Source organism: Phacochoerus africanus, chromosome 8 (assembly GCF_016906955.1).
Source record: "Phacochoerus africanus isolate WHEZ1 chromosome 8, ROS_Pafr_v1, whole genome shotgun sequence".
NCBI lineage: Eukaryota > Metazoa > Chordata > Mammalia > Artiodactyla > Suidae > Phacochoerus > Phacochoerus africanus.
The window spans coordinates 59090918-59115117 of NC_062551.1; the positions used below are offsets into that span (position 1 = coordinate 59090918).

Consider the following 24200-nt stretch of genomic DNA (forward strand, 5'->3'; position numbering starts at 1 on the left):
AGTAGGTCCTGAAGAATGCTTAGTGATGAAAGGGGAAAAGGGGCACTTTGCCCCGTGGCTCTGGTCCCCTGCTCTTCATCCCTCTGGGCCTCCTCCCCCCACACCCTATTTCTCGGGCTCTGTGACTCTCCATTTCTTTCTCTGTCTCTGTCTGTCTCTCTGTCCCCCCTCCCCACCCCCATCCCTTTGTCTGCCACCAGGATTCCACCCCGATGACAACAGGCGCTAAAGCCGAGAGACAGGTGTTGGGAGGTGGTGGGGGGGGGAGTGTCAGCCCCGCAGGACCTCAGATTCCCCCCCCCCTCCATCTGACACGGCTCTTTCTGGTATCCCCTCCCCTTTCCCGGCCAAGCCATGACCTTGAACTCTGGGGGATTCCTCACTCCCTGTACCTCCGTGTCGCTGTCTGTGTTTCTGACTCTGCATTTCGGGGTGGGGGGCTTGGGGGCTCTCTTTGGCCTCTGTCCCTGTCTACGGTGTCTCCTGGTCTCCCTCTGCCCGTCAGTGACTGGGTATCTGACTGTCTTTAGCTCTCTGTCTCTATCTTTCCAGCTCTTTGTGGGGGTGGGGGGACCTCTCTTTGTGCTGCAGCTCTCCCTCTGTGGGGCCTCATTTCTTTCCATCTTTTTTTGTCTAAAAGGACTGTACCTGTGGCATATGGAGGTTCCCAGGCTAGGGGTCCAATTGGTGCTACAGGCTGCAGGCTTACACTACAGCCACAGCAATGCAGGATCCAAATCATGTCTGCGACCTGCACCACACCCCCGGCAACGCCGGATCCTTAACCCACTGAATGAGGACAGGGATCGAACCCATGTCCTCATGGATGCTAGTCGGGTTCATTAACTCCTGAGCCATGACAGGACCTCCTGTGCACCCTCATTCCTGTCTCTTCCCGGGCGGGCGAGGTCCTCTCTATTTCTCACTGTGTAGCCTGTGTCTGGTTTCCTCTCTCTCTGCACTTCTTTTTCTGCATCCGTCTCCTGTCCTTCTCCCTTGGCTGTCTGTCTGTCTGTCTCTCCCTGTGTCTCTGACTCAATCTGTCTGTGCCTCCATGTGTCCGTCTTTGGGCCTCGGTCTCGGCACCTCTGTGCACCCCCCACAGGGGGCAGAGGATCGGAGAACGCCCCCTATTGGAGACCCAGCTTTGCCTCTGGGGTGCGGTGTGGCTTTGGGGGAGCCTTGAGCTCAGGGGTCCCATGTCTCTCACAGCAAGACCCCAACCCCCAGGGTAGCAGACACACAGCCACTCCCAGCTCAGAGAGAAGCTTTATTCCTCAGGGTTGGGGCCAGGCTGCCCGTCAGGCCAGCTCAGCCCTCAAACTTCTTCTTGCGACCTTCCATCCCACTGAGCGCGTCGATGTTCTTGCGCCAGTCTCCCACCTCCCGGTTCTCCTGGGGGGATGGGGTCAGAGGTTAGGCTACCTTCCTGGTCTACAGGCTCTCAAATATCCTCCATGTGCCCTCTGTGCCCTTTTGCCCGCTGGGCCACTCTCCTCTGGATGCCCATTGCAGAATCTGCTTCTGGAACACTTCTTTTTTTTTGTCTTTTCTAGGGCCGCTCTCGCAGCATATGGAGCTTCCCAGGCTAGGGGTCAAATTGGAGCTGTAGTGCCAGCCTATGCCAGAGCCACAGCAACGTGGGATCCGAGCCGCGTCTGCGACCTACACCACAGCTCATGGCAACGCCGGATCCCTAACCCACTGAGCAAGGCCAGGGATCGAACCTGCCACCTCATGGTTCCTAGTCGGATTCGTTAACCACTGAGCCATGACGGGAACACCTGGAACACTTCTTGTTCCTTCAGACAACCCCTCCCAATTTGCCCCACTTCATGTCCCCCTCCTGCACTTCCTGTCCCCCCCTGCACTTCCTGACCCCCTCCTGCACTTCCTGCCTCCCTCCTGCACTTCTATCTTCTTCCTGCACCTCTGCCTCCTTGCCACTTCCTCCCTCCCTACTCCACTTCCGGTATTCACCTTCAACCTTCTGTCTTCCTCTGGCATTTCCTGTGCCCCTCCTGTACTTCCTGCCGAGGACCCTTACCAGGTATTGCTCCCCACCACCCCAAGTGCCACCTGCCCTGAGTCTAGGCCATAGGATGGCAGCCCCCCACACCCTCTCGCCAAAGCACCCTTTTTTCCTGGACCTAGTCACACTCACCTTCTCCGTGTCCTCCTTCTTCACCTGCTTGAGGTGGGCCCGCAGGTCTAAGGTCTCCTTAGCCCTGGCCCCCAGCAGCGCCTGCATCATGGCATCGGCAGAGATCCGCACCCTCCGCAGGGTGGGCCGCTTAAACTTGCCCCGAAGGTCAAAGATCTTCTGGTTCAGATCAGCGATCTAGAGGCAGCCATAAAGGGAGTCTCCACTCACCCCCCCCCCCCGCCTCACTCTTCCACCTGACTCTTCCCTCCTATCCCCATCCAGGCTTCATCCAGACTCTCCCTTGTTCAAGCTCCTACCACCTTTGGGACGAAACCCATGGTCCCCACCCTGGGACCTGAAGCCCTCCCCAATCTACCCCAGCCTCATCTCTGAAAACCGCGGACACAGCCCAGCCCAGCTACATGCATCACAGCTCCCTGGACCACACTTGAATTAATTTACCAACACGCGAGGCTCCAGCCACACATTTTCAAACATACTTTCTGCTTTCCCACCTCTGGGTTTTTGCATGTGCTGTTCTCTCTACCTGGAACAGCATTCCCTGACAGGATTGTACTCTGCCTCTGGCTCCTCCCTACCAGGCTCACAGAGCTGCCCGGCATCTCCTGGTGTCTGTGCCCATAATCAGGTGCAAGTGGCCAGGCTGAGACCAGAGCCCCAGGCACAGCACCTGCTCTGAAGGGACCCGACTGCCCAGGGCCTCCCACCTCCGTGATGTTCTTGGTGACTTTCGCCTCCACGTCGTATCTCTCCTCATCCACCTTGTCCACGCGGGCATGGAGCTGTCGGCACAAGTCCTGGTGGAGGAACACGGAGTGTGGGGGGGACTGCTGAAGGCGGGGGGCCAGGACTACAGGGTCTGAGGGAGGAGGGGCTGGGGATCTAGGTGTCTGGTCCTGGAGGAGCAGACTGAAGCCAGACTGTGGGAAACGGCGACTAAAGCAAAGCTCCAGAGCCAGGTGTCTTCAGAATCTGGCCTGGAGCGGCTGGAGGAACGAGCCCCCAGGTTTTGCTATTGTAGGCATCGGCAAGACTGTATTTCTGAATTCCTGAGAGTAGGGATTGGGAGATTGGAGCAGAGGATCCTGAGCAGAAATGGGGTGTAGTAACTTTACCCCTGGAGAATGCAAGACTGGACCCTAGGAGCCTTGATCCCTCCGTTGGGCCGGAGTCCCTGATTAGAGCCGGTACCTGCAGCTCCGCGAAGCTCAGCCCGGCCAACTCCAGAGGCTGGCACCGCGTGCTCAGAGCACGCCCCTTCTCTCCGCGCCGCTCCTCTGCCTCCCGCTCCAGCTCCTGCTTCGCAATCTGCAGCATCAGGGTCTGGGGAGGGGAGGCAGGAACCGCAGCCCAGGTATCGGATGAAGCCGGCGAGGAACAGCCACCCCCCCCCCCGGCCCCGCCCCGTAATTCCAGGCGGGCTTCCAGAGACCAGTCCCCTCAAGGTTGAGGTCCACCATTCCAAGGCCTCACCCCGCCCTCGGAGGGCGTCCCCTCCGCAAAACTTTCCAGGCCCCGCCCACTTGCTCATCCGAAACCCCACCCCATCCTTCAAGCTCCGCCCCCAGAAGACACCTAGACGCCTTCTCCAGGCCCGTCCACACCTTCAGCTGCAGTTTTCTCGAGGCGGAGATCTTAGACTTTTTCTGCCGGGGTGAGAGGGAGCAACAAAGGATGAGGGAGGAGAATCCAGAGGCGGACCCGCCCCCTCGAGCTAGGTCCGGATTTAGGCCCGCCTCCAACTCCAGCCTTCCATCTAAGGGAGGCCCCGCCCCTCATTTCCTTCCACCAATCCGAGCTTCTGTCTCTGGATAGGCACCGCCCACCGTCCCTAAAGCATTCGCTTTTCCCAAGGGCAACGGGACTCCGCCCATAAGCAGCTCTCCCCGAAAAGAGCCAGGATCCCTACTAAACTCCGCCCCTGAGGCCCTCAACCGCTTGGGCTCCGCCCAAGACCAAGGTCAGGTCTAGGCCCTGGCTCCGCCTCTCCTCCCCCAGGCGCAGGTAAACTAAGGCTGGAATCCGGGCTCTGTGAAGCCTACCCAAGCCCTGCCCACCGCGCTGGCCCCGATCTCACCTTGGCGTGCGGCTCGGTGGCGTAGGCGCGGTAGTTGGCTGAGGACCGGCGTCGCACCGGGGCCGGCGCGGGGCGCGAGTCCCCCGCCTGGGGTTGGGGAAACGGAGCTGGGTCACCGGAGGGACCCCCACCCACCCACACAGCCCTTCTCTGTGTGGTCCCGCCGCAGGGCCGCAGCCTCTAGCCCCAGAGCCCTCCCCCGCCGTGCGGGTCCAGCCCAATCCAGCTCTCACCGCATCCCCGCTCCTGGAGGGAGAGAAACCAGGGAAGGGGGTTAATGGTGGTCTGTGTCCTGTCAGTCCTCGTCCTAAGGGAGCCCAGAGACCTCTCTGACCCAGAGTCCCACCCACCAGCTCCGCCTTCTCGGTGCCTAGGGGTCGGATTCCCAAACTCGTAGCCTCATTCCGACACCCAGGGGTCCGGTCCCTACCTCCCTGCTCTGGCTGGGAGTCCTGCCTCATAGGAACCAGGGAGATATCTCCCCGACCCGCCGCTGCCTCCGGTCTCAGGAGTCCAGGCGACCCATTTTCACTCACCGGTCTGCCATGCTGTCTCCCGCCAGGAGGCAGAGAAGCGGGCAGGGGGCTCTTGGAGGGTCAGTGAGGGAGCGTCCGGAGTGACCTTGAAGGCCCCTGGTACTTCTGTCTTGTCTGTTCTCCTCAAGCCTCACAGAGGACACAGAGGAGAAGGGCGAGGACAGAGACTAAATATATTGCTGCCCCCTCCTCCCCTGCCCAGCACTCGAGATAACGGGGCGCGTGAGGGGTGGGGCGGGCCCGGCTCCAGCTGGATCACCCTTCCACCTCCGGGGCCTGGGAATCCAGCCCCTCCTTCCTCCCACCTAGGAGTCCAGGCCCCCAACCCCCTGCTCTCTCAAATCCAGGAATTCAGCCCCCACCCTCCCCAATTAAATTGCTATCTCCCTGAGGGCTGGTACTTTGTCTTTCTCACCATGTTATGGACAGTTTCAGTGCCCTAAACCTGTTAGGCAGTCAATGTATTTTCTGATTTATTTGAGGTTCTAGATATGGTGTGCCCAGACTCTCGGCAGTCAGTACATGCCACTAGGAAACCCAGAAATCTGGTCTTGGTTTCCTCTCTTGACCACTCCTGTCCCTCCCCTTTCCTAGCCCTGGAGACAGATTTTTTTTTTTTTTTTTAAGGCAATATCCGGGTCATATGGGGGTTCCCAGGCCAGGTGTGGAATCCGGGGTGTAGCCACCGGGCTACACCACAGCCACAGCAATGTCAGATCCCAGCCGCGTCTGTGACCTACACCACAGCTCACGGCAACGCCGGATCCTTCACCCACTGAACAAGGCCAGGGATGGAACCTACATCCTCATGGGTGCTCGTCAGATTTGTTTCCGCTGAGCCATGATGGGACCTCCTGGAGACAGATTGAAGGCAGGAAAGACACACGGACACAGGGAAAAGAGGCCCTGGCTCTCTTTACTTGGTCCACGCAGGGCCTGACCAGCTCCAGAGGAGGGGACACCCCCACCCCACAGTTAGGAATGGGACGCCGGAGGACGAGGGGACCACGCAGAGGGTCTGAACCCCAGGGCCAGACCTGCAGGCTGCATTGTTCAGGGTCTCGAGAGTGGAATGTAGAACTCAGAGAACAGTCTAGATTCTAGGAGTAAATAAATATAGAATCCCAGGAATGGAATCTGAAATTCTAGCGACACCTCTGGGGCTGAGTTGTGAGCAGAGAGTATTTTAGAGGTGGGTTCAAATTCTAGGACCTGACTTCAGAAGTTAGAGGTGGGGGGCTTGGTCTCTGGGGGTCTGGTCAGACTGTCGGGTTTGGCGGTCCTGACTCCCTGCAGGCAGAGCCAAAACCTCCGGGAGTGAAACCTGAGACGCTGAAGGCAGCTTGAAGGGCTCAGGGGGCGGGGTCTGACCTTCAAGGGGTTGGGTCAGGTCCTCAGCGGGCGGGTTGGGGGCCTCAAGGGGCGGGGCCAGAACTTCCGGGGGTGGGGTCCCAGATTCCACAGCTGGGTCCTCCTGGCTGGGAGAAGAGTCTCCGGGCTTGAAGAAGCGCGCGAAGGTCTCCGAAGGCCTGGCTCCAGGCTGTGGGGCGAATCCAGCCGCCCGGGCTAGCTCCCCCACCCGGCTGGAGAACCCCTGCAGCTGCTCCTGCCGCAGGTCCACTAGGTACCTGGAACCAGGATGTGGCGATGGGGGACCTGGCTTACGGCCCGCCCACTCCAATTCCACCCTCAGCCTGGGAGATCCCTTCCCTGCTCTCCCCAGTTAGCTGGCTCACTGTGCCAATTCCACGATCAGGTGTCCTCCAGGGGCCACGCAGGCCCCGAGCTCAGGGCAGAGAAAATGGACCATCCTGCGGAGAGAAGCGGGGAGGGCTGAGGCTCAGGCTTTAAGCTCCTGAGCGAAGAGGGGGGCTGTGGAACTGGACTCTGATTGAGGAGGGTCTGGGGATCTGGACTCCTGGGTCTAAGGGAGTGTGTGGTTGGGGAGGGAAGTCTGGGAAGCTCCCAGGCTCTCTTACCCACAGGCCACGTAGAGAAGCTGGAACTGTTCCTTGTAGCAGCTCTTGTGGTGGAGGGTCTGGGTGGAGCCGAGGGACAGGAAGTGGACAGTGAAGGATCCAGGGGCAGGGGCTGCTGGGAAGGGAAGACTGGCAGGATTAGGCAGACACACAAAGCCTGGAGATAACTCTGCTTGCCGTCAAGACCTTTCTCATCCTTTCTCTTAGGCAGATTCCAGGAAAATTCTGGGAGAAGGTTAGTCTGGCTGGCAGAGACCCATTTTACAGACCAGGCAACTGAGATTCAAGAGAAAGAAAGAGAGTGGGTGGCCCACGGCCACGCAGGACACACAGACATCCGGGGAGGGCCAAGTGAGGGGATGGGTAGAAGGGGGCGCGACCAGATTTAGTGGCAGCTGTCCAAAGGTGAGCCAGGACCCAGAAACGTGTTAAAATATTCACAGCCTCTTCGTCTTCTGCAGGTGGGATTAAAATTCTACCCTTGTAGTTCAGACTGTGAAGAATTGTTTCAGGATTTAGGAAAGGGAGAGAAACTCAGAGAGAAGAAAAAAGAGACCGAATGTGAGGAAGGGGAGATCATTCCTCCAGCCATTTGATACCGTATCAGCCCACGCTTGAATTTAAAACACCTGGAGCCTGAAGCGCGGGACGGGGTTCGTGTCCCACTCTGTCCCAGGCGATGATCACCGGAGCCCTGCTTTCCATCGCAAGAGAAAAGACTGTCCCTAGCTTACCAGACTCTGGCAGGCTTCCACCCGCGTCGCTCGGCACCTGCTCCGAGTCTCCCTTGGTGGTTCTCGGCCGCCCCCAAGCGACCACTTCTCTAAACAGCTCCGTCACGTTGTGCAGCGTGATCTCGCCCGCGGTCTTTGGAGAAGGGATGGGGTCAGACGCTGGGCTGGGACCGCAGGGCCAGGGTGGCAGGGAAGAGCCTTAGAGTACGCCACCCCTCCACTCCCTCACCCCAAAGCTTGCAGCTGGCATCCACACTGGCCTTAGGAAGGAGAGAGAGGCGGGGCCTGTTACATTTTGCGGGCGCACCACCAGAATGAGGGGCGGGGTCTGGGCGGCAGGGGGCGGGGCCTCGTGAACTCCAACCCCTGCACCTGCACCTTCAGCTGCGCACCTTGACCGGCTGCCCGTTGTTGGTCCGCAGGAGTGTCTCGTCGTCGGTTTCGATGCCAAAGGCCACGAAGGGCCCCGTGGCGATGTCCCCCCAGTACCCGCGCGCTGCTACGAGCTCTCCGTGCTGCGAAAGCAGAGAGAAACGAGATGGATAGGCGCCCCGGAAAGAAGGAGCAGCCAGGGCAGGAAGTGGCTCGGGAGACGCACTTGGCTCAGGAGACGACCGGACGCCAGGGTCCGGTTGGGCACGTGATAGGCGCTGGAGTCTCTGAGTTCAAAGGCGACGCCTGTGTCCCTCCAGCGCCGGAACTCACGAGTATGGATGACTCGGGCCTGGAGTTGGGGGAAGCAAGAAAAGAGGCCTCAGGGAATCTGGGATACGGTTCCCAGCACTGAGGGCCTCCAGCACCCTCCTCCCTCAGACCCAGGATCCCAAGCCCCCTTCCTCAAGCCCCAGAACCACCTCCTCACCCGGGACTGAGGACCTGATCCCCCCGGGTCCCAGCCCTCACCCCGCGATCGTGCAGCTTCATGTGCAGGTCCCAGTCGCTGACACCGCGCCGGGCGTCGTACCGGGAGCCCAGGTAGTGGCGCAGCCTCGAGTCCCACAGGCGGCTCATGGGGAAGGCCTCAGGCCCCTTCTCCCCGCCCGCCCAGAAACGGAACACGGCCTCCAGGGCGTCGCGCTCGCGGAACTGCACGGCCAGGCACGCGTGGAGGGAGAACCAGGGAGAGGCGGCTGCAGGAAGAGTGGCTTCTCCTGCTGGACCCTCCCTTCCCTCCCAGAGCGTGGGAACGATTCTCCCTTTTCTCAGATGAAGAAATTGAGGCGCAGAGAGCAGAAGCCGCCCCTTGGTCCATGTCTCACAGTGGGAGTCAGGAAGCCGGGGTTCGGACTCCCGCGCCCTCAGCCTACTCCATCAGCCCAAACCCATTTGGACCGTCCATCTCCATTCTTCCCGTTGCCACCCGGATCCCCGGCGGTGATAGTCGGAGGCCAGGCGGAGGCACCTTGAGCGCGCCCAGGCTGAGCCAGGGCAGCTGCTCTTGCAGGCAATCGGGTTCCGGGACCAGGTGAGCCAGGCGGTCGGCCTGGGCGCGCACGAAGGCGGCCACCGGGGGGCGCAGCAGCGCGTTCCCCCACACCTCCAGGAAGGTCTCGCTCCTCTCTGCGGGGAGGGGGGAGAAACTAGTGGGAGGAATAGAGGGAGCCTGGAAATGAGACCCCTGTGGATGATGCACATCCATTTTACAGTGATCTTAGGTTTTCATAGTCAGGTAGTGAGCATAAGGGACCCAGGCAAACTCCCCACCTCATCCCAAGGGCCAGAAGAAGAAGAAATAACTTAGACCTATTCTTCCCACCTATTCCCTCCCCCCAGGTAACCTCAATTCTGATTTTCATATTTGTTTCCCTTGCCTTAAAAAAGAAAAAGTTATATACAGATGGAGATGGAGATGAAGATTTATGTGTATTAAGTGTTAGACTGTTTATTTTTTCCATTTTAGTTAAGAACCTTATGAGAGAGAACTATATACCTGTAGTTAGATCAGATCCAGATTAGATTAGTCCCAGTTGTTTAAGGACTTTTTAATTTACTTATTCATTTGTTATTTTTTCATCTTTTTGCCATTTCTAGGGCCGCACATGGAGGTTCCCAGGCTAAGGGTCTTATCGGAGCTGTAGCCACCGGCCTATGCCAGAGCCACAGCAACGCGGGCTGCGAGCCGCATCTGCGACCTACACCACAACTCACGGCAACACCGGATCCTTAACCCACTGAGCAAGGCCAGGGATCGAACCTGCCACCTCATGGTTCCTAGTCGGATTTGTTAACCACTGAGCCACGACGGGAACTCCTTAAGGACCTTTTCATAAGGTGTATTATGAAATCTGTGCAATGTCTTCCGAATGTTCTGGGCTATTAATGACACCTACCATCCATAATCATGAAAACAACAGTACTCACTAAAATGTATTGAGTCAATATCATAAGCCAGGACATGTGCTTTTTTTTTCCCCATTGTATACTCATAAGAATTCTATGGGGGAAGATCTTTCATGACCTCCATTTTATAAATGTAGAAACTGAAGCCAAGAAAAGACCAGATACTAGCCCAAGGTCACAGAACAAGCAGAGTCAGAATTTGAACACGGCTTGTCTGAATCCTAGAGGTTTTGCTCTAGGCACTAAGCTGAAGTTGTTGTTACTGAGAGACAATCAATTTCCCAAATCCTCCTTCTCCCCCTTCTCCTTATAAGTTCACTTTCCAAGTCTGCCTCCTTCAGGCAGGCTGCCTGGGTTTCACCCTCAGCTCAGCCAACCCCCCCCCCCTACTTCTGGAGGCCTCACTACCTCTCAGAAAGTCCCTTGATCTCTTTTGGGCTTCTCCCTTCGTGGAAGGTTCTGCATGCTTACACTGTGTCATGCATAGTTCTGAAAGTTTTATGTGGATTTTCTTCTAGAATTCTCTAGATGATTCTAGAAAGTATTTTTAGGCCTACTTCACAAGTGGGAAAGACTGAGGCTCTAAGGCCAACAAACGAGTGAGCGAGTGATGAAATAGGGATCAATACTCATTCAAAATGAGTACCCTTGATTTCTTGTTTGTTTTGTTTTTGTCTTTTTGCTTTTTCTAGGGCTGCCCCCGCAGCATATGGAGGTTCCCAGGTGAGGGGTCTAATTGGAGCTGTAGTCACCCGCCTATGCCAGAGCCACAGCAAAGCGGGATCCAAGCTGCATCTGCAACCTACACCACAGCTCACAGCAATGCCAGATCCTTAATGCACTGAGCAAGGCCAGGGATGGAAACCACAACTTCATGGTTCCTAGTTGGATTCATTAACCACTGAGCCACGACAGGAACTCCTGAGTATCCTTGAAATGCCAAAATTCCTACAGGGAAGGGGAAGAGGCTGGGGGCCAGACTGCCTGGGTCTTTGCCACTGACCTTGCAGCCCCATCTTCTCTGGATCCTCCAAGGCTATACTGAAGATCAGCATGTGTCGGGCTACAGCTTCTAGATTATTTTCCAGAACATAAAACTGGAAGTATGGAGAGGGAAGGATGATTCTGAGATGTGTCCTTGGCTCCCAGGAGACTCAAGAGTGAGCAAACTTAGAACCCAGGAGACCTGTACATCAGCCCCCCTTCTTCAACACGAGCATGGGCACTCAGAACTCTCCTCCCCATCACTACTCAGGCTCTTCCTCCCACTCGGACCCAGGAGTCCCCAGACCCAGCCCACTCTTTCCCCAGGACTCAGGAGTCTGGGTTCCCAGCTCCAGGGATTCAGGAATCTGGGCTCTCATATTCATCCTCCTCCTTTCACGACCCCGTAATCCCAGCTCACGTGGAATCTCCTTCGAGGCCAGAGCGCAGCTCGGGCCAAAGTCCGAAGCAGATGCCGCCCATCCACGGAGCCCACCAGCAGGACATTTAGTTCGGGTATCCCGTGCTCTGGATCGTCTGGGTCCACAGGAGGACCTGACAAAAAGACAGCGGGTTGGGGTCGGTGGCCTGAAGAGCGCCCATGGCAGCCTCGCTCAGCACGATGGACTACACCTCCCAGGAGAACTTGTACTCCTGGCCTAGGTTTCAAAGGGAGCTGTGCCTCTAAGCATTCTGGGACTGGTAGTCTGCAGCGGCATCAAGGCTGTCCGCTGGGGGGCGCCCCCACCCTTGGAGCCTCAAAGAAGGTTAGCGCGCTGTCTGCCAGCTCTGAAGGCAGCGCTGTGTTGGATTTGTGATCCTGCGTGGGACTCACTCTCAGCCTGCAGGTCCACCGCCGGGGACAGGCCCCACCAGGACACGGAGCCGAAGCCTGAGCCCGAGCCTGCCGGTGTGGTCATCGCCCTGCACGACAGACAACCTGGGAATCCCCAAACATCGTGTCTGCGGCCCCCACCCATTCGCCTTTCACGTCCCCTGATTTCTCGCCTCTTTCCTCCATGGGACGGCCCCCCTCACCTTTATCCTTCCAAATAACTGGACACACCTGCTCTCTGCCCACTCCGAGATGCAGTCCGACGCTCTCTCCGCAACTGCTGCCCAGAGTCTCCGCCCTTTTCAATCAGTAAGCCAATGGGAGTGTGCGGGCTGGCACCACTGTGATCCACTGACCAATGAGAGCGAGCGAGACCTGTCCTCTATGAACTTTTGACCAATGCGAGCGTTGAGGGACGACGACTCTGGCTTGTGGGAGTGGTGGGCAAGCGGACGCGGTTGTCATGACGACGGCGTGGACGAAGGGGCGGGGCCGGAAGACACGGGGCGGAGCCTGGGGCGGTCCAAATTTCTGGAACGGGGAGGAAGAACGGAACAGAATCTTGATAAACCCAAATTAAAGTGAGATGGCCCACACCTTAAATTATAGACCTCTGGAGTTCCCGTCGTGGCTCAGCGGTTAATGAATCCGACAAGGAACCATGAAGTTGCGGGTTCGATTCCTGGCCTTGCTCAGTGAGTTAAGGATCCGGCATTGCCGTAAGCTGCGGTGTAGGCCAGCAGCTGTAGCTCCGATTAGACTCCTAACATGGGAACCTCCATATGCCATGAGTGCGGCTCTAAAAAGCAAAAAAAAAAAAAAAAAAAAAAAATCAAATTCCAATTAAACACATTACATTAAAATAAATGTAATCAGGAGTCCCCTAGTGGCCCAGCAGGTTAAGGATCCAACGTTGTCACTGATGTGGCATGGGTCACTGTTGTGACATAGGCTCAATACCTGGCCTGGTAACTTCCAGATGCCGGCAAGTGCGGCCAAAAAAAAACAAATAAATAAGGGAGTTCTCGTCCTGGTGCAGTGGTTAACGAGGCCAACTAGGAACCATGAAGTTGCTGGTTCGATCCCTGGCCTCGATCTGTGGGTTAAGATCCGGCATCGCCATGAGCTGCGGTGTAGGTCACAGACTCGGTTCAGATCTGGCGGGGCTGTGGCTGTGGCTGTGGCGTAGGCTTGGCAGCTGTAGCTCTGATTAGACCCCTAGCCTGGGAACCTGCATATGCCGCGGGTGCGGCCCTAGAAAAGGCAAAATAAATAAATAAATAAATATGGTAAAGAAAAGGTAATCATACTCAAAACTCATCAGTTTCTATTTTATTATATTTTACTATTATTAGTGGTCTCAAGGTTATTTCCAACTATTGTATCTGTAGGAAGGAAATGCTATTTTAATGCAATGTTATTTTTGTTTGTTTAGGGCCGCACCTGCAGCATATGGAAGTTCCCAGGCTAGGGTTCAAATTGGAGCTGTAGTTGCTGGCCTCCACCGCAGTCACAGCAACACCAGACAGAGCCTCTGGGCAGGTCCAGGTCCTTAACCTACTGAGTGAGGCCCAGGGTCGAATCCATGCCCTCATGGCTACTAGTGGGGTTCATAACGCACTGAGCCACAAAGGGAATTCTTGTACTTCATTGCTTTTTACGACTGAATAATATTCCATTATTTCCCCCTCATTTTTGCAAGTCTCATGCCTTCTTGCCATTCAAATCACAGCCCCTAAACACTACTTTTTCTTTTTCTTTTTTTTTTTTTTTTTGGCTTTTTAGGTCTGCAGGGCATATGGAGGTTTCCAGACTAGGGGTCAAATCGGAGCTGTAGCCACCAGCCTAGGCCACAGCCACAGCAACGCCAGATCTGAGCTACATCTGCAACCTACACCACAGCTCACGGCAATGCCAGATCCTTAACCCACTGAGCGAGGCCAGGGATCAAACCTGCGTCCTCTAGGATGCTAGTCAGATTCGTTTCCACTGAGCCGTGATGGGAACTCCCCAAACACTACCTCTTCAGGGAAGCTGTCCCTGACTACCCTTTTAAAATGGTCTGGGGAGTTGCTGTGTGGTCTAGTGCTTAGGACTTGGTGCTTCCATCGCTGTGGCCCAGGTTCCTGGTGTGGCCACTGAGATCCCACAGCAGCCATTGCACACCACAGCCACAGCCCAAATAAATAAAAATTTTAAAACAGGATCTCACCTCAGCCCTTACTGGTTTCCTTCCAGTCTGGTCACCATTTTTTTTTTTTTTTGGTCACCATTTTTAATGGTTTTGGACTTCTAATTTGTCTGCTGATTTGTTGAGACATGGAACTGGGGATCCCAACGTCATTATCTAACTCAGAACAGATTCAACCCCAGGATTTAAAGAAGGACTTCCAGCTGTAGCCCTGAGCAGGTCACATTAATTCACCGAAGCACAGTTTCCTCATTTGTCAATTGGGAACAATCATCACATCTATTTCATGAAGTTTTTGTGAGAATTATTAACAGAAGTGGTAGCAGTAATACTGCTATAATACGACATAGCTCTGTCTTTATAAAGATGCCTCCCTCGAAGTTCCCGTCGTGGCGCAGTGGTTAACGAATCCAACTAGGAACCATGAGATTTCGGGTTCGGTCCCTGCCCTTGCTCAGTGGGTTAAGGATCCGAAGTTGCCGTGAGCTGTGGTGTAGGTCGCAGACGCGGCTTGGATCCCGCGTTGCTGTGGCTCTGGCGTAGGCCGGTGGCTACAGCTCCGATTCAACCCCTAGGCTGGGAACCTCCATATGCCGAGGGAGCGCCCCAAGAAATAGCAACAACAACAGCAACAAAAAAGACAAAAGACAAAAATAAATAAATAAAGATGCTTCCCTCACTCACACATGAGAAATCACTGCATTCCTTTGGAGACACTTTTTATTTTCTTTTTAGGGCCACACTCTCAGCATATGGAAGTTCCCAGGATAGGGGTCAAAGTGGAGCTGCAGCCACAGCCACACCCACAGCAATGGGGGGATCTGAGCTATGGTTGTGAACTACACTACAGCTCACAGAAACGCTGGATCCTTAACCCACTGATCGAGGCCAGGGATTGAACCCACAGCCTCATGGATACGAGTTGGATTCATTTCTGCTGTGCCGCAACAGGCACTCCTGGAGAAAATTTTTAAATCTCATGGACCTCACAACCTAAGTGACTGAGCTGACTTCTCTTTTTCCCATTGGCTCCCAGGAAGCTCCGGGTTAAGTTTGTACTCTGCCCCTTTCCTTAGCAAGTGGGGTACCTGCTTATTGGTTCATTTTCCACTTAACTTGATGCTCAGAGAGCTCTCTTGCAAAATGTCATGAATCTTTGTCCGCCACTTGAAATCCTGTCTCCGATGAGGTGGGGGAGAAGCCAATGAAATGGTCATCCTTCCTAGACGCAGACTGAGAGAAAGAATTTGTGAAGAAGAATGAGGTATAGCTGGAACTATTGTCTCTCCCTGTGTAACACTTGTCTTTCTCCAGTTCTCTGGAGATTTCTTTCCCAGAGTCTGCATAGTTACTTTGTTGCCTTGATGAGAGCAAGTTGCTTGGATGTAAAACCTGGGATGGCATCTGATTGGGGTTCCAGCATCCACCGGAAGCTGGGAAGACCTCTGGGAATATAGAAGGGATGGATGGTGCAAGGAAGAAAGGGAGGGAGGGAGATATGGGTGTAAAAATCTATGTAACTCGTGGGTGAGGGAGCAGATACATTCATGAATAGAGAAGTGCATTCTTGGAGTTTCTGTCTTGGCTCAGTGGTTAACAAACCCGACCAGGAACCATGAGGTTGCGGGTTCGATCCCTGGCCTCGCTCAGTGGGTTAAGGATCCGGCGTTGCTGTGGCCTAGGTATAGGCCGGTGGTTACAGCTCCAATTAGATCCCTAGCCTGGGAAATTCCATATGCCGCAGGAGCATATGGAAAAGGAAAGAAAAAAAAAAGAGAGAAGTGCATTCTCTTTGAATTCTCACTGACTGCAAACATACAGTAGGTAGTACTGTTATCAGAATTTTTTCAGATGAGGAAGTTGAAGCTTAGAGGAGTGAGTGAGTGCTCACTCAAGTAAGTGGCAAGCGAGTGTGGGAGGGGGCAGAGGGGCAATGGATGAATGGCTGGGTGGGTGAATTTCCCTGTGTGTTTCCACGATGCGCAGCCCTATCTCTGCCCTCCTGTGCTCCCACCCCGCTGGGCCCCTCTTGGGTTTCCCGCCTGCCCCTGCCCACCCCATCAAGAAGCACCAGTCCAGGCCAGCAAAGTTGCTGAGTATTTATTTGGTCCCAGGAGCGGTGTAGGAATCGGACTCGAGATGGGAATGGTTGATCCTGCACAGGAAAAGGGGCGTTGGAAACCAAGGGGATGGTAGGCTGGGATCACTGATTGTCAAAGCAGAGGGCAGGACCATGGGGTGTTGGGGGGAGGCCAGACCGCTCCCCGCCCCCAGAGGTCCTGGGCTTCTGGGTATGTGCATAACGGGGAGTTGGCAAGTTATCATAATTGGCATAACGGAGGGGAGCGGGGAGAAGGTGGGAGTGGGCGGAGTGGGAGGGGGCGTTAGCCCTCAGAGAGAGCTTAAAGGGGGGACATGGGCGTGGCTTTGGCTGGGAGTCTGGGGTCAGGGGCTTGAAGGTGGGGATCAGGGGGCTGGCGGCGGCCTCACCCGGTCAGGGGGCCGCAGCGAGTGCCACTGGGCGATGGGCCGCCGGGGGTTGGCCAGCATGTCTGCCCAGTGCCGCAGGCCAGCCCCCCCGGCCGCCGCCCCTACAGCTACCCTCCCGATGGCCTCGTTCTTGCCCAGCTTGTCGTAGTCCAGCACAGTCAGCTCCACCTGGACCTTCTGGGGTGGGCGGGGGAGGAAGAGGAGACAGAGCGGGTCAGGAGGCACGTGGCGGGGCGTGGGGAGCTAATCTCCCCTCTCTCAACATGAAGGCGGAGGCAGTAAGAGTTGCTGTGCCCAACATCAAGTATCGTTGCTAAGGAGACGCTCTCCCTGCAACCACAGTTCCTTGCCAGGCTCCTGGGCTGAGGCTTCACCAGGAGCTCCAGGGCGTGGGAGCTGAGCCGGGCATCCGGCTCTCGCTTGGGGGGCGGGGCTTCCTGGTCCTCCTCCGAGGAACCCGACCGTGAGAACACACCATCAGAGCCCCCAAGACCGGGTGTCTCCGGGTTGCTAGGGAGTTCCATTAGCGGCGGGGTGGGAGCTTCTAATGACCTGAGACTCTGGGAAAGGGATGCTCCGGCAGGGGCTACGGGCAGGTCTGAGCTCACCTGGACCTGGTCACAGGGCACCTCGAAGCTGAAGGCCTCGTTGTAATAGGGGTTCAGGGTGTTCTTCTTGATGGTCGTTTTCTTCTTCCGCACCTTTTTGCCGCCCTGCAGCAGGTGCACCTTGACGTAGGGATCTGGGGAGAGGGAGGAAGAACGGTACAGCCCCGTCTCCGCGGGGCCCAGGATGGAGGGAAGGGCAGGAGACTCGTCTTTGGCACTAGATGGAGACAGCCCACGCATCCCTCAGGTCTCCTTCTCTGTGCCCACATTGAATCTAAATCCTCCATGCTGGCCTGGGCCTCCCTCTCCCGTATGGGACCCTGGGGACCCAGAAACTGCCAGAACCTCAGCCCGAGGGCCTCCTCCGCCCCCCCACCCCATGTCCTTGCTTTCCACACACCTGACAGCCCTCCCACGTCCATCTTCTTCAGGTTTTTAGCCTCCAGGACGATGACAGTGAGTTTCCCGGCCGTGGGGACATAGCGGAGGGAGAAGCAGATGTCACCTAGTTTCTCCTGCTGAAAGATGGAGAGGGACACAGGCTCTGCATCCGTTCCCTCTGCTACCTTTCTCTCTCTCTCTCTTCTTTTGTTTTTTTTTTTGGGGGGGGCCTCACCCACAGCATATGGAAGTTTCCGGGCGGGAACCTTAGCTGCCGGCCGACACCAAAGCCGCCGCATCTGTGACCTACGCCCCAGCTTGCGGCAACGTTGGATCCGCTGAGCGCGACTAGGAATTGAACCCGCATCCTCATGCATAGTAGCCAGGTTCGTTCCTGTTGAGCCACAATGGGAACGCCTTTTCTTTTCTTTTTGCCTCTGCGACCTTTCTTGCCTTCCCCCTCTCTTGGAATGGTATGGTCCAGTGTTAAGACTCCAGTGGTACAATCCAAGGGGAAGCATCTATCCTCCGGGAGAGACCAGAGGGTCCTCTCCCTCAGACAGGAGGGCAGGAGCCCGGACCCGGGAGGCCTGTGATCTGATTGGCCCGGGGTGGTGGGCGGGGCTGGCCTGGGGGCGTGGCCACACGGTCTCACCTCCTCCCGAGGAGCGGCCTGCAGCTCCCGCCAGGCCAGCACGGGCCGCCCCAAGTCCACAGAGCTCATGGGGACCCGCACCTCCCCGATGGCGTCGTTGCGGGAGAAGCGGTCGAAGTCGTACACTGCCATGACCAGGACCCTGCCTCCCAGCTCCACGTAGGGGACCTGGGTGAAGGGGGGCAAAAGAAGGCACAAGGTGAGAGTCAGAAGTGTGCGCACAGCTTCCAGGGGGAAGGCCTTGAGTGGGGGCAGCGAGGGGCCAAAGCAACAGTGGGGAGGGTCCGTGGAGCCCAAATGGGACCGTGCAAGAACCAGGGGAGCAGTCCAGCCACCAGCAGTGCCCTAAAGGGACAACAAAGGGTCCAGTGGAATAGTCCCCAGAGCTGGTAGCTGCCACCAGTAAAGGCTGAAGTGATCGGCCCCCAGTGTTCCAGAGACTGGGGACAGGCTGCCGGGCATGGAGCACTGAGGCCAGGACCTCACCTTGAAAGCAAAGTTCTCCCCAAAGTGTGGGTTCAGCGTCTGCCGATGCACCTTGGTCTCATACCGCCTCCGTTTGTCTGGCAGCAGGTAAACCCGCACATAGGGGTCAGAGGAGCCACCTAGGTCCAAGGCTGCCAGTCCCTCAGCTTGCAGGATGCCCACCAGCAGCTGTACAGTGATGAGGGGACCCTAGTCTTAGCTTCCCTTCTGGAGCCTCCTCTAAGAAGGGACCAGAACCTCCCCTCCAACGCACCCCACACCCACCTGGCCACTCTGGAAATCATAATCCAGTGAGTACTGTAGTCGTCCTAGTTCATGCTTCTCTGCCACCTGCTGCCCTGGCCCAGATGGTGCTGGTTCCAGCTCCTCCACTTCTGGTTGCACCTTAGGGAGCCAGGGGCAAAGGCAGGTGAACTCTTCCCCTGATAATGGTATCCTCCAGGCCCAGAAGCCAAGGGAGACTCACAGATCCCTCTGGCTATACCTGCACACTTGCAAGCTAAGCGGACTTCTGTGTGATTAGTGATGTCTGCCAAGGACAACATACAGTGTGGTATGTGTGTCAGTCTTTGATTAGTGATGTCTGCTATGGGCAGGAATAGGCTTACAAGTAGTGTGTTTGTCCTTCCTACACTAGAAAAACAAGCAATGACAGTATGGATGAGGATTTTATTTCACACATTAATGGATGTACTGGGGTGACTGTCCAAGTTGCCACACTGATTGCCACAGAAAAACATGGAGGGAAAATGGCTTAATTACTGTGTATCTGCCTTTCTAAACTAGAACAACATCAGAAGACTTCTCTTTTTATGGTCTTTTTTAGGGCTGCACCCATGGCATATGGAGGTTCCCAGGCTAGGGGTCCAATGGAAGCTGTAGCCGCTGGCCTATGCCAGAGCCACAGCAACACGGGATCCAAGCCATGTCTGTTACCTACACCACAGCTCACAGCAACGCTGGATCCTTAACCCACTGAGCAAGGCCAGGGGTCGAACCTGTGTCCTCATGGATGCTCATCATCATTTCCACTGAGCCATGATGGGAACTCCCAACATCAGAAGACTTTTTAACCTAAGCCACCAATTTTCAAAATTTCAGAATTCCCGAGTAGAGTGGTTGAAATGCCTTCACTTCAGAGATTCTGATTTGGTAAGTCTGGCACAAAATCTAGGGTTTGCATTTCAACAAGGACCCGGGGTGATTCTGCTGCAGACCTTCTTTGGAGTCGCTGGCTTAGAGGATAGGGATACCAGGACCCTAAAGGGCATCCCTTAAGGTTAATAATCATAACGGCTATGTGTTAAGAAGGGAGAAGGGAAACTACTAGTTATGGACCAAGAACTTGAGGCTCAGAAACAGACAGTGAGTTTCCCAAGGTCACAGAGCCTGTGGCTCTGGGTTGGAAACCAGGACTCTTGGGCTCTCATATGAGTCATTCCCCTCTGCCTTCAGAGGCCTAATGCTCAGATCCTTGCACCTGCAGCTTCCCACTTTCCAACCCCAATGGGCCTCTTCCCACTCAAGTTTCCTTCTCAGGGCTGCCATACAGTCTCCTGGCCCTAGACCTATTCTCCACGTGGGTTCCAGGAGATGGGTTCATCCTAATACCCACGTGACCCTGCCCCTCTCTCCTGCTCAAAACTTCCATGGCTTCCAATTGCTTCATTTCGTGGGTCCTGCTGAGCTCTCCAGAAGCCTCACTCTAGGGCACAGGCTATCTGTGCTCCATACCCCAGCTACTGTGGAAAATGACTCTTTGTTCTCCAAATATCCCTCAGAACCTGGATTCCAGGCCCCAGCACGTGCTCTTCCTTTGAGGTCGAATGTCCTTCTCTCTGCTCTCAGAATGTCCCCGAGTCCCTTTGGGTCTCAGCATGGCAGTCGCCTCCTCCAGGAAGCCTTCTCAGACTGCCCTAGGCTGTCAGGCGGCCGCTCTGTGTTCCCACAGGCCCTATACTGCCTCTAATGTGGCACATACCGCCCTGTATTGTGAATGTCTGTGTGAGCGTCTGACATCCCCATCAGACTGGAGGTTCTTGTGAATGTCTGGTCCATCTCCAGGTCCCCAGGTCCAGTTTAGGGCTAGATGAGCAAAGAAGGGTGAAGGAGGGATGGAGCAGGGTCTGAAGCTGCTAGGCAATGGGGAGAAGAAGGGGTGCAGGAGGGGGCAGGGCTGAGGGGCTGGGCCAGGCCACACCTTGTCTATGTAACTCCGGCCCAGCTCCTTTACTTCCTGAAGGTGGACCTGGGCTTGGGTCTGGCTCTTCTTGCCCATCCGCCTCCGACATCGCTTCCGGTAGAGACAGAAACAGCAGCTGAAGACGAGGAGGGCTGAGACCAGCACAATGGTGGCCAGGGCCCAGGGGGGCACTGCAGCGGGCGTGGAAAGAGAAAACACTGAGGCCCTGGGATGCAAGCCAGCTGATTCAGTCTGCATTACAGTGTTTAGCTGAAATCCTGGCCTTCTTTTCCCTCCAGCTATTTCCATTCCATTTTATTCCCATGTTTCCCTTTCAACTGATCCCACCTATAAAACTATTTGAAGCCCTGTGGCAGGTTGACACTGTCTAGATTTTCCCACCTATTTGTTCCACTTCTTCTATCCCCATTCCATTCTAAATTTTCTGCTCAACCCTCGTGCTTTTAAAAGGAACAAAGTTTCCCTATCTCTTTTTTCGTTGTTGTTTATTTTATTTGGCTGCACCCATGGCATACGGAAGTTCAGGGGCCAGGGATCTAACTCGTGCCACAGCAGCAACCTGAGCCACATTAGTGCCCATGCCAGATCCATAACCTGCTGAGCCATCAGGGAACTCTTCAGTTTCTGTATCTTTAAAAGAAAGGAAAGGTGGACTTTCCAGTTCACCAATCCAAGATTCCATTCCATTCCACACCTCTTGATCTGGCTCTCGATTTTCTTGCATACCTGTTCCTTTTCCATTTCATTTAGATCCCAGTCCAGGATTCCGACTATGATCCCACCCGTGTTTTCCAGCCCGCCAGCCTGAATACACCCGTCCGAATCCAGCCCCTGGGCATTCTGGCCGGGCTTTCCCTCCGTTCCACCCCGGGTCTCGCTCACCAGGGCCGTGGCTGAGACGACTGGAGTCCGGCGGCGTATCGGGCGCTGGAAGCCCAGGTGTTGGGGGCTCCGGGAACATGGCGGCAGGGTTTTACGGTTCTTTCTGCGGAGGCACCCAAGCGCCCTTGCTACCTCGCACGCACCCAGTGCATCCATTGAGCCCCCCGAACAACAAAGAACTCCAGCTCCCATAGGCACCCTGGGCGGCCGGCCGTGCAGGAATCGGCCGGCCGCCGCGAGGCATGCCGGGGGTTGTAGTTTCAGCCTTCCTGCGACCCAGGGCAAGCGCTGGGAGTGGATTCCGGAACCCAGTTCCATCCCAAAGGAACAGCCCCTCCCTCCAAGGCCCCCCAGAAATCCAATCCAGCTGACTTCTGCCCCTTCCTTGCCCATCCCCGGGGCTTGAACCGGAAGTGGGCGATGGCTGGCGTGGGGACCAGCGCAAGGTGTTGCCCAGAGCAACGGCTGGCTCCTCTCCGGCAGGAGGGCAGTGCTGGTTGCCCCGGCAACGGCCGGTTGCCAGGACAACGGGCGGGGCTTACGCACAGCGGCCAAGTCCAAGCTGGACAAGCTTGTTCAGTGCCCTGCCCCGCCTGGGACCCCCGACCCGGATACCGGGGACAAGCGAGAGTAGGAAGGAGGCGGCCTTGCCCGTCTGTCCACGCGCCCACTGCTGGCTCCTCCCTCCACATCTGGCCCTGAGAGTGAATACTCAGGCTGCCTTCCCTCTCCCACTCTTGCAGGGACTCGGGGGTGGGGGCTGCCCTGCTCCCTCGGCTGAGCCCCTACAGCCTTCTCAGCCTGTTTGTCTCTCCCGCGTACCCCAAGCTCTGTCTTCATACCTGTCCCCGTGACCACCTCGGCCTCCATTCCTCTCTACTCCTAATCAAGGTTTTCCTTATATCTGTCTGCCCGCCGGCTTCTCGCCGCTCCTCCGTTGTCTGGTCTCTGCCTGTTGCCTGGTCCCCGTCTACCGAGGTCCCTCACTCTCCACCCCAGCCTCTCCTCCCTTCCCTCCGGCTCTTTGTCTCCACACCAGTCTCTAAATTCCATTCAGGCTCCAGCCTACCACCCCCTCCGTTAGTGTCCCTCCCACCCCCCACACACACACGCACACGCCCAAGCGTCTCTCCAGGATGCCAATAAGGATGGGGCTTAAGGACGGGGTCCCAGCAGCTCCTACCTGCTCCGCGGCCAGACCGGACCCTCCAGAGAGACAACGAGGCGCCGGCCCCGCCCGGACCCCGCCCCCGCACGCTGGTGGGTGGCGCTGTCCTGGGTGCTGATCGCGGAGCGCTGGGGGGTGGGGGGGCGCGGCCCAACAGCTCCCGGCTGAGCTGTGTATGTGAGCGTGTGCGTGTGTATATGTGTGAGAGCGAGCCTGTGTGTGTGCGTGTGTGAGTGTGTATGTGTGTGTGTGTGTGCGCGCGTGCGTGTTCGGGAGGTAGAGAGCCCCGCCCCGCCCCTCGTCCCGCCCCTCGCCTGGAACCACCAGGGTGCCCACGGATATTTATCCTGCTCCGAGGATTTTCTGCTTTTCCTTTTTTTTTTCTTTTTTTAAAATTTTATTATTATTATTTTTTTGCTATTTCTTTGGACCGCTCCGGCGGCATATGGAGGTTCCCAGCCTAGGGGTCGAATCGGAGCTGTAGCCACCAGCCTACGCCAGAGCCACAGCAACGCGGGATCCGAGCCGCGTCTGCAACCTACACAACAGCTCAGGGCAACGCCGGATCGTCAACCCACTGAGCAAGGGCAGGGATCGAACCCTCAACCTCATGGTTCCTAGTCGGATTCGTTAACCACTGCGCCACGACGGGAACTCCCGATTTTCTGCTTTTCTAGTCCAGCCACCTGATAATTCAGTCCCCTTCTTCCCCGGCGGTACTGCCATAGAATCAGGGGCCAGAATATTGGGTTCGAGGACTCTGAATGCCCTCCCTGGAGACCCAGGTATTCTGATATCTAGACAGGAGAGACTGAGCGTGAAATTCTCCAGCATAACCAGCTCCAGACTTCACCCCACCCACTAAGTTCCCGTAATGCCAGGCCCAGGAGCCAAGCCTCCATGATCCCAGCTCTGGGAACCAAGTTCGCACAGCCTCAACCCCCAACCTCCAGCCTTCTCAGAGAGACACAACTAACTATCCAAATCTGCATTTTTTTTCAGGTGCAAATTGTGAGCCCCTCTAGTTTCCTCCCTAGGACATTTGCTTCAGTATCTAGGCAGCAGGGACCCACCCCAATATTATTTCCAGACCCAGAAGTCCACTGGTGCGTGTCTCTGGGGAGAAGAGTGATTTAATAAATTATGGGATAAAAGAAAATATATGTACAGGCAGCAGGGTGCAAGGAAACCTCAGATCCCAGAAGACTGATTTGGTTTCTGGAGTAAAAGATGGGCAGGTCCTGCCTGCCCTTGCTCCTTAGGCAGAATTCTGGGCCCTCGTGCTTCTTTCTTCATCAGAATCCAGCTTGTTTCCCTGGGACCCTGCAGCTTCTCTCAAAAAAAGGAGATCCTGGGGTGTTCCCATCGTGGCCCAGTGGAACCGAAGCCAACTAGTATCCATGAGGATGCAAGTTTGATCCCTGGCTTCGCTCAGTGCCCTGGGGATCCGGCCTTGCCATGAGAGCTGTAGTGTAGGCCGCAGA

The 24200-nt window shown here is 56.1% G+C and overlaps 3 protein-coding genes across 4 annotated transcripts; all 3 read right to left on the bottom strand.

The window, feature by feature from the left end:
* Positions 1 to 1257: 1257 nt before the first annotated feature.
* On the bottom strand, positions 1258 to 4937 carry TNNI3 (troponin I3, cardiac type). Its single transcript, XM_047792499.1, has 8 exons — positions 4781 to 4937; positions 4478 to 4490; positions 4245 to 4331; positions 3772 to 3813; positions 3359 to 3490; positions 2875 to 2964; positions 2165 to 2341; positions 1258 to 1395 (listed from the first exon to the last, which is right to left on the bottom strand). The coding sequence occupies exons 1-8, from the start codon at positions 4789 to 4791 to the stop codon at positions 1312 to 1314; spliced, it is 636 nt and encodes a 211-aa protein (XP_047648455.1). The 5' UTR covers positions 4792 to 4937; the 3' UTR covers positions 1258 to 1311.
* Positions 4938 to 5677: 740 nt separating this feature from the next.
* Positions 5678 to 11943, bottom strand: DNAAF3 (dynein axonemal assembly factor 3). Its single transcript, XM_047792574.1, is given in 13 exon segments — positions 5678 to 6061; positions 6063 to 6408; positions 6517 to 6591; positions 6760 to 6871; positions 7494 to 7626; positions 7886 to 8008; positions 8092 to 8217; positions 8397 to 8579; positions 8896 to 9053; positions 10837 to 10930; positions 11239 to 11372; positions 11653 to 11741; positions 11884 to 11943. Coding segments are annotated over 12 exon segments (1632 nt in total). The 5' UTR covers positions 11738 to 11741; positions 11884 to 11943; the 3' UTR covers positions 5678 to 5998.
* Positions 11944 to 15928: 3985 nt separating this feature from the next.
* SYT5 (synaptotagmin 5) lies at positions 15929 to 22930 on the bottom strand. 2 transcript variants are annotated; one of them, XM_047790377.1, is made up of 9 exons: positions 22732 to 22930; positions 21549 to 21651; positions 20664 to 20836; positions 18728 to 18847; positions 18464 to 18631; positions 17978 to 18145; positions 17342 to 17456; positions 16942 to 17075; positions 15929 to 16510 (listed from the first exon to the last, which is right to left on the bottom strand). In XM_047790377.1, exons 2-9 carry the CDS (start codon positions 21625 to 21627, stop codon positions 16310 to 16312), a joined length of 1158 nt encoding a protein of 385 aa, XP_047646333.1. In that variant the 5' UTR covers positions 21628 to 21651; positions 22732 to 22930; the 3' UTR covers positions 15929 to 16309. The 2 variants fall into 2 exon arrangements, with proteins under 2 accessions (XP_047646333.1, XP_047646332.1); XM_047790376.1 differs by having other exon boundaries at positions 17342 to 17459.
* Positions 22931 to 24200: the final 1270 nt, after the last annotated feature.

Coding starts and splice junctions, on each gene's coding strand:
- TNNI3 (XM_047792499.1), bottom strand. Junction 2,965..3,358: donor TGAGCTTCGCGGAGCTGCAG/GTACCGGCTCTA, acceptor TTCCTCCACCAG/GACTTGTGCCGACAGCTCCA. Junction 1,396..2,164: donor AGAAGGAGGACACGGAGAAG/GTGAGTGTGACT, acceptor CCATCCCCCCAG/GAGAACCGGGAGGTGGGAGA.
- SYT5 (XM_047790376.1), bottom strand. CDS start 21,627: ATGTTCCCGGAGCCCCCAACACCTGGGCTTCCAGCGCCCGATACGCCG. Junction 20,837..21,548: donor TCGTCTCAGCCACGGCCCTG/GTGAGCGAGACC, acceptor CGCCCGCTGCAG/TGCCCCCCTGGGCCCTGGCC. Junction 17,460..17,977: donor AGGCCGCTCCTCGGGAGGAG/GTGAGACCGTGT, acceptor TCCATCTTTCAG/CAGGAGAAACTAGGTGACAT.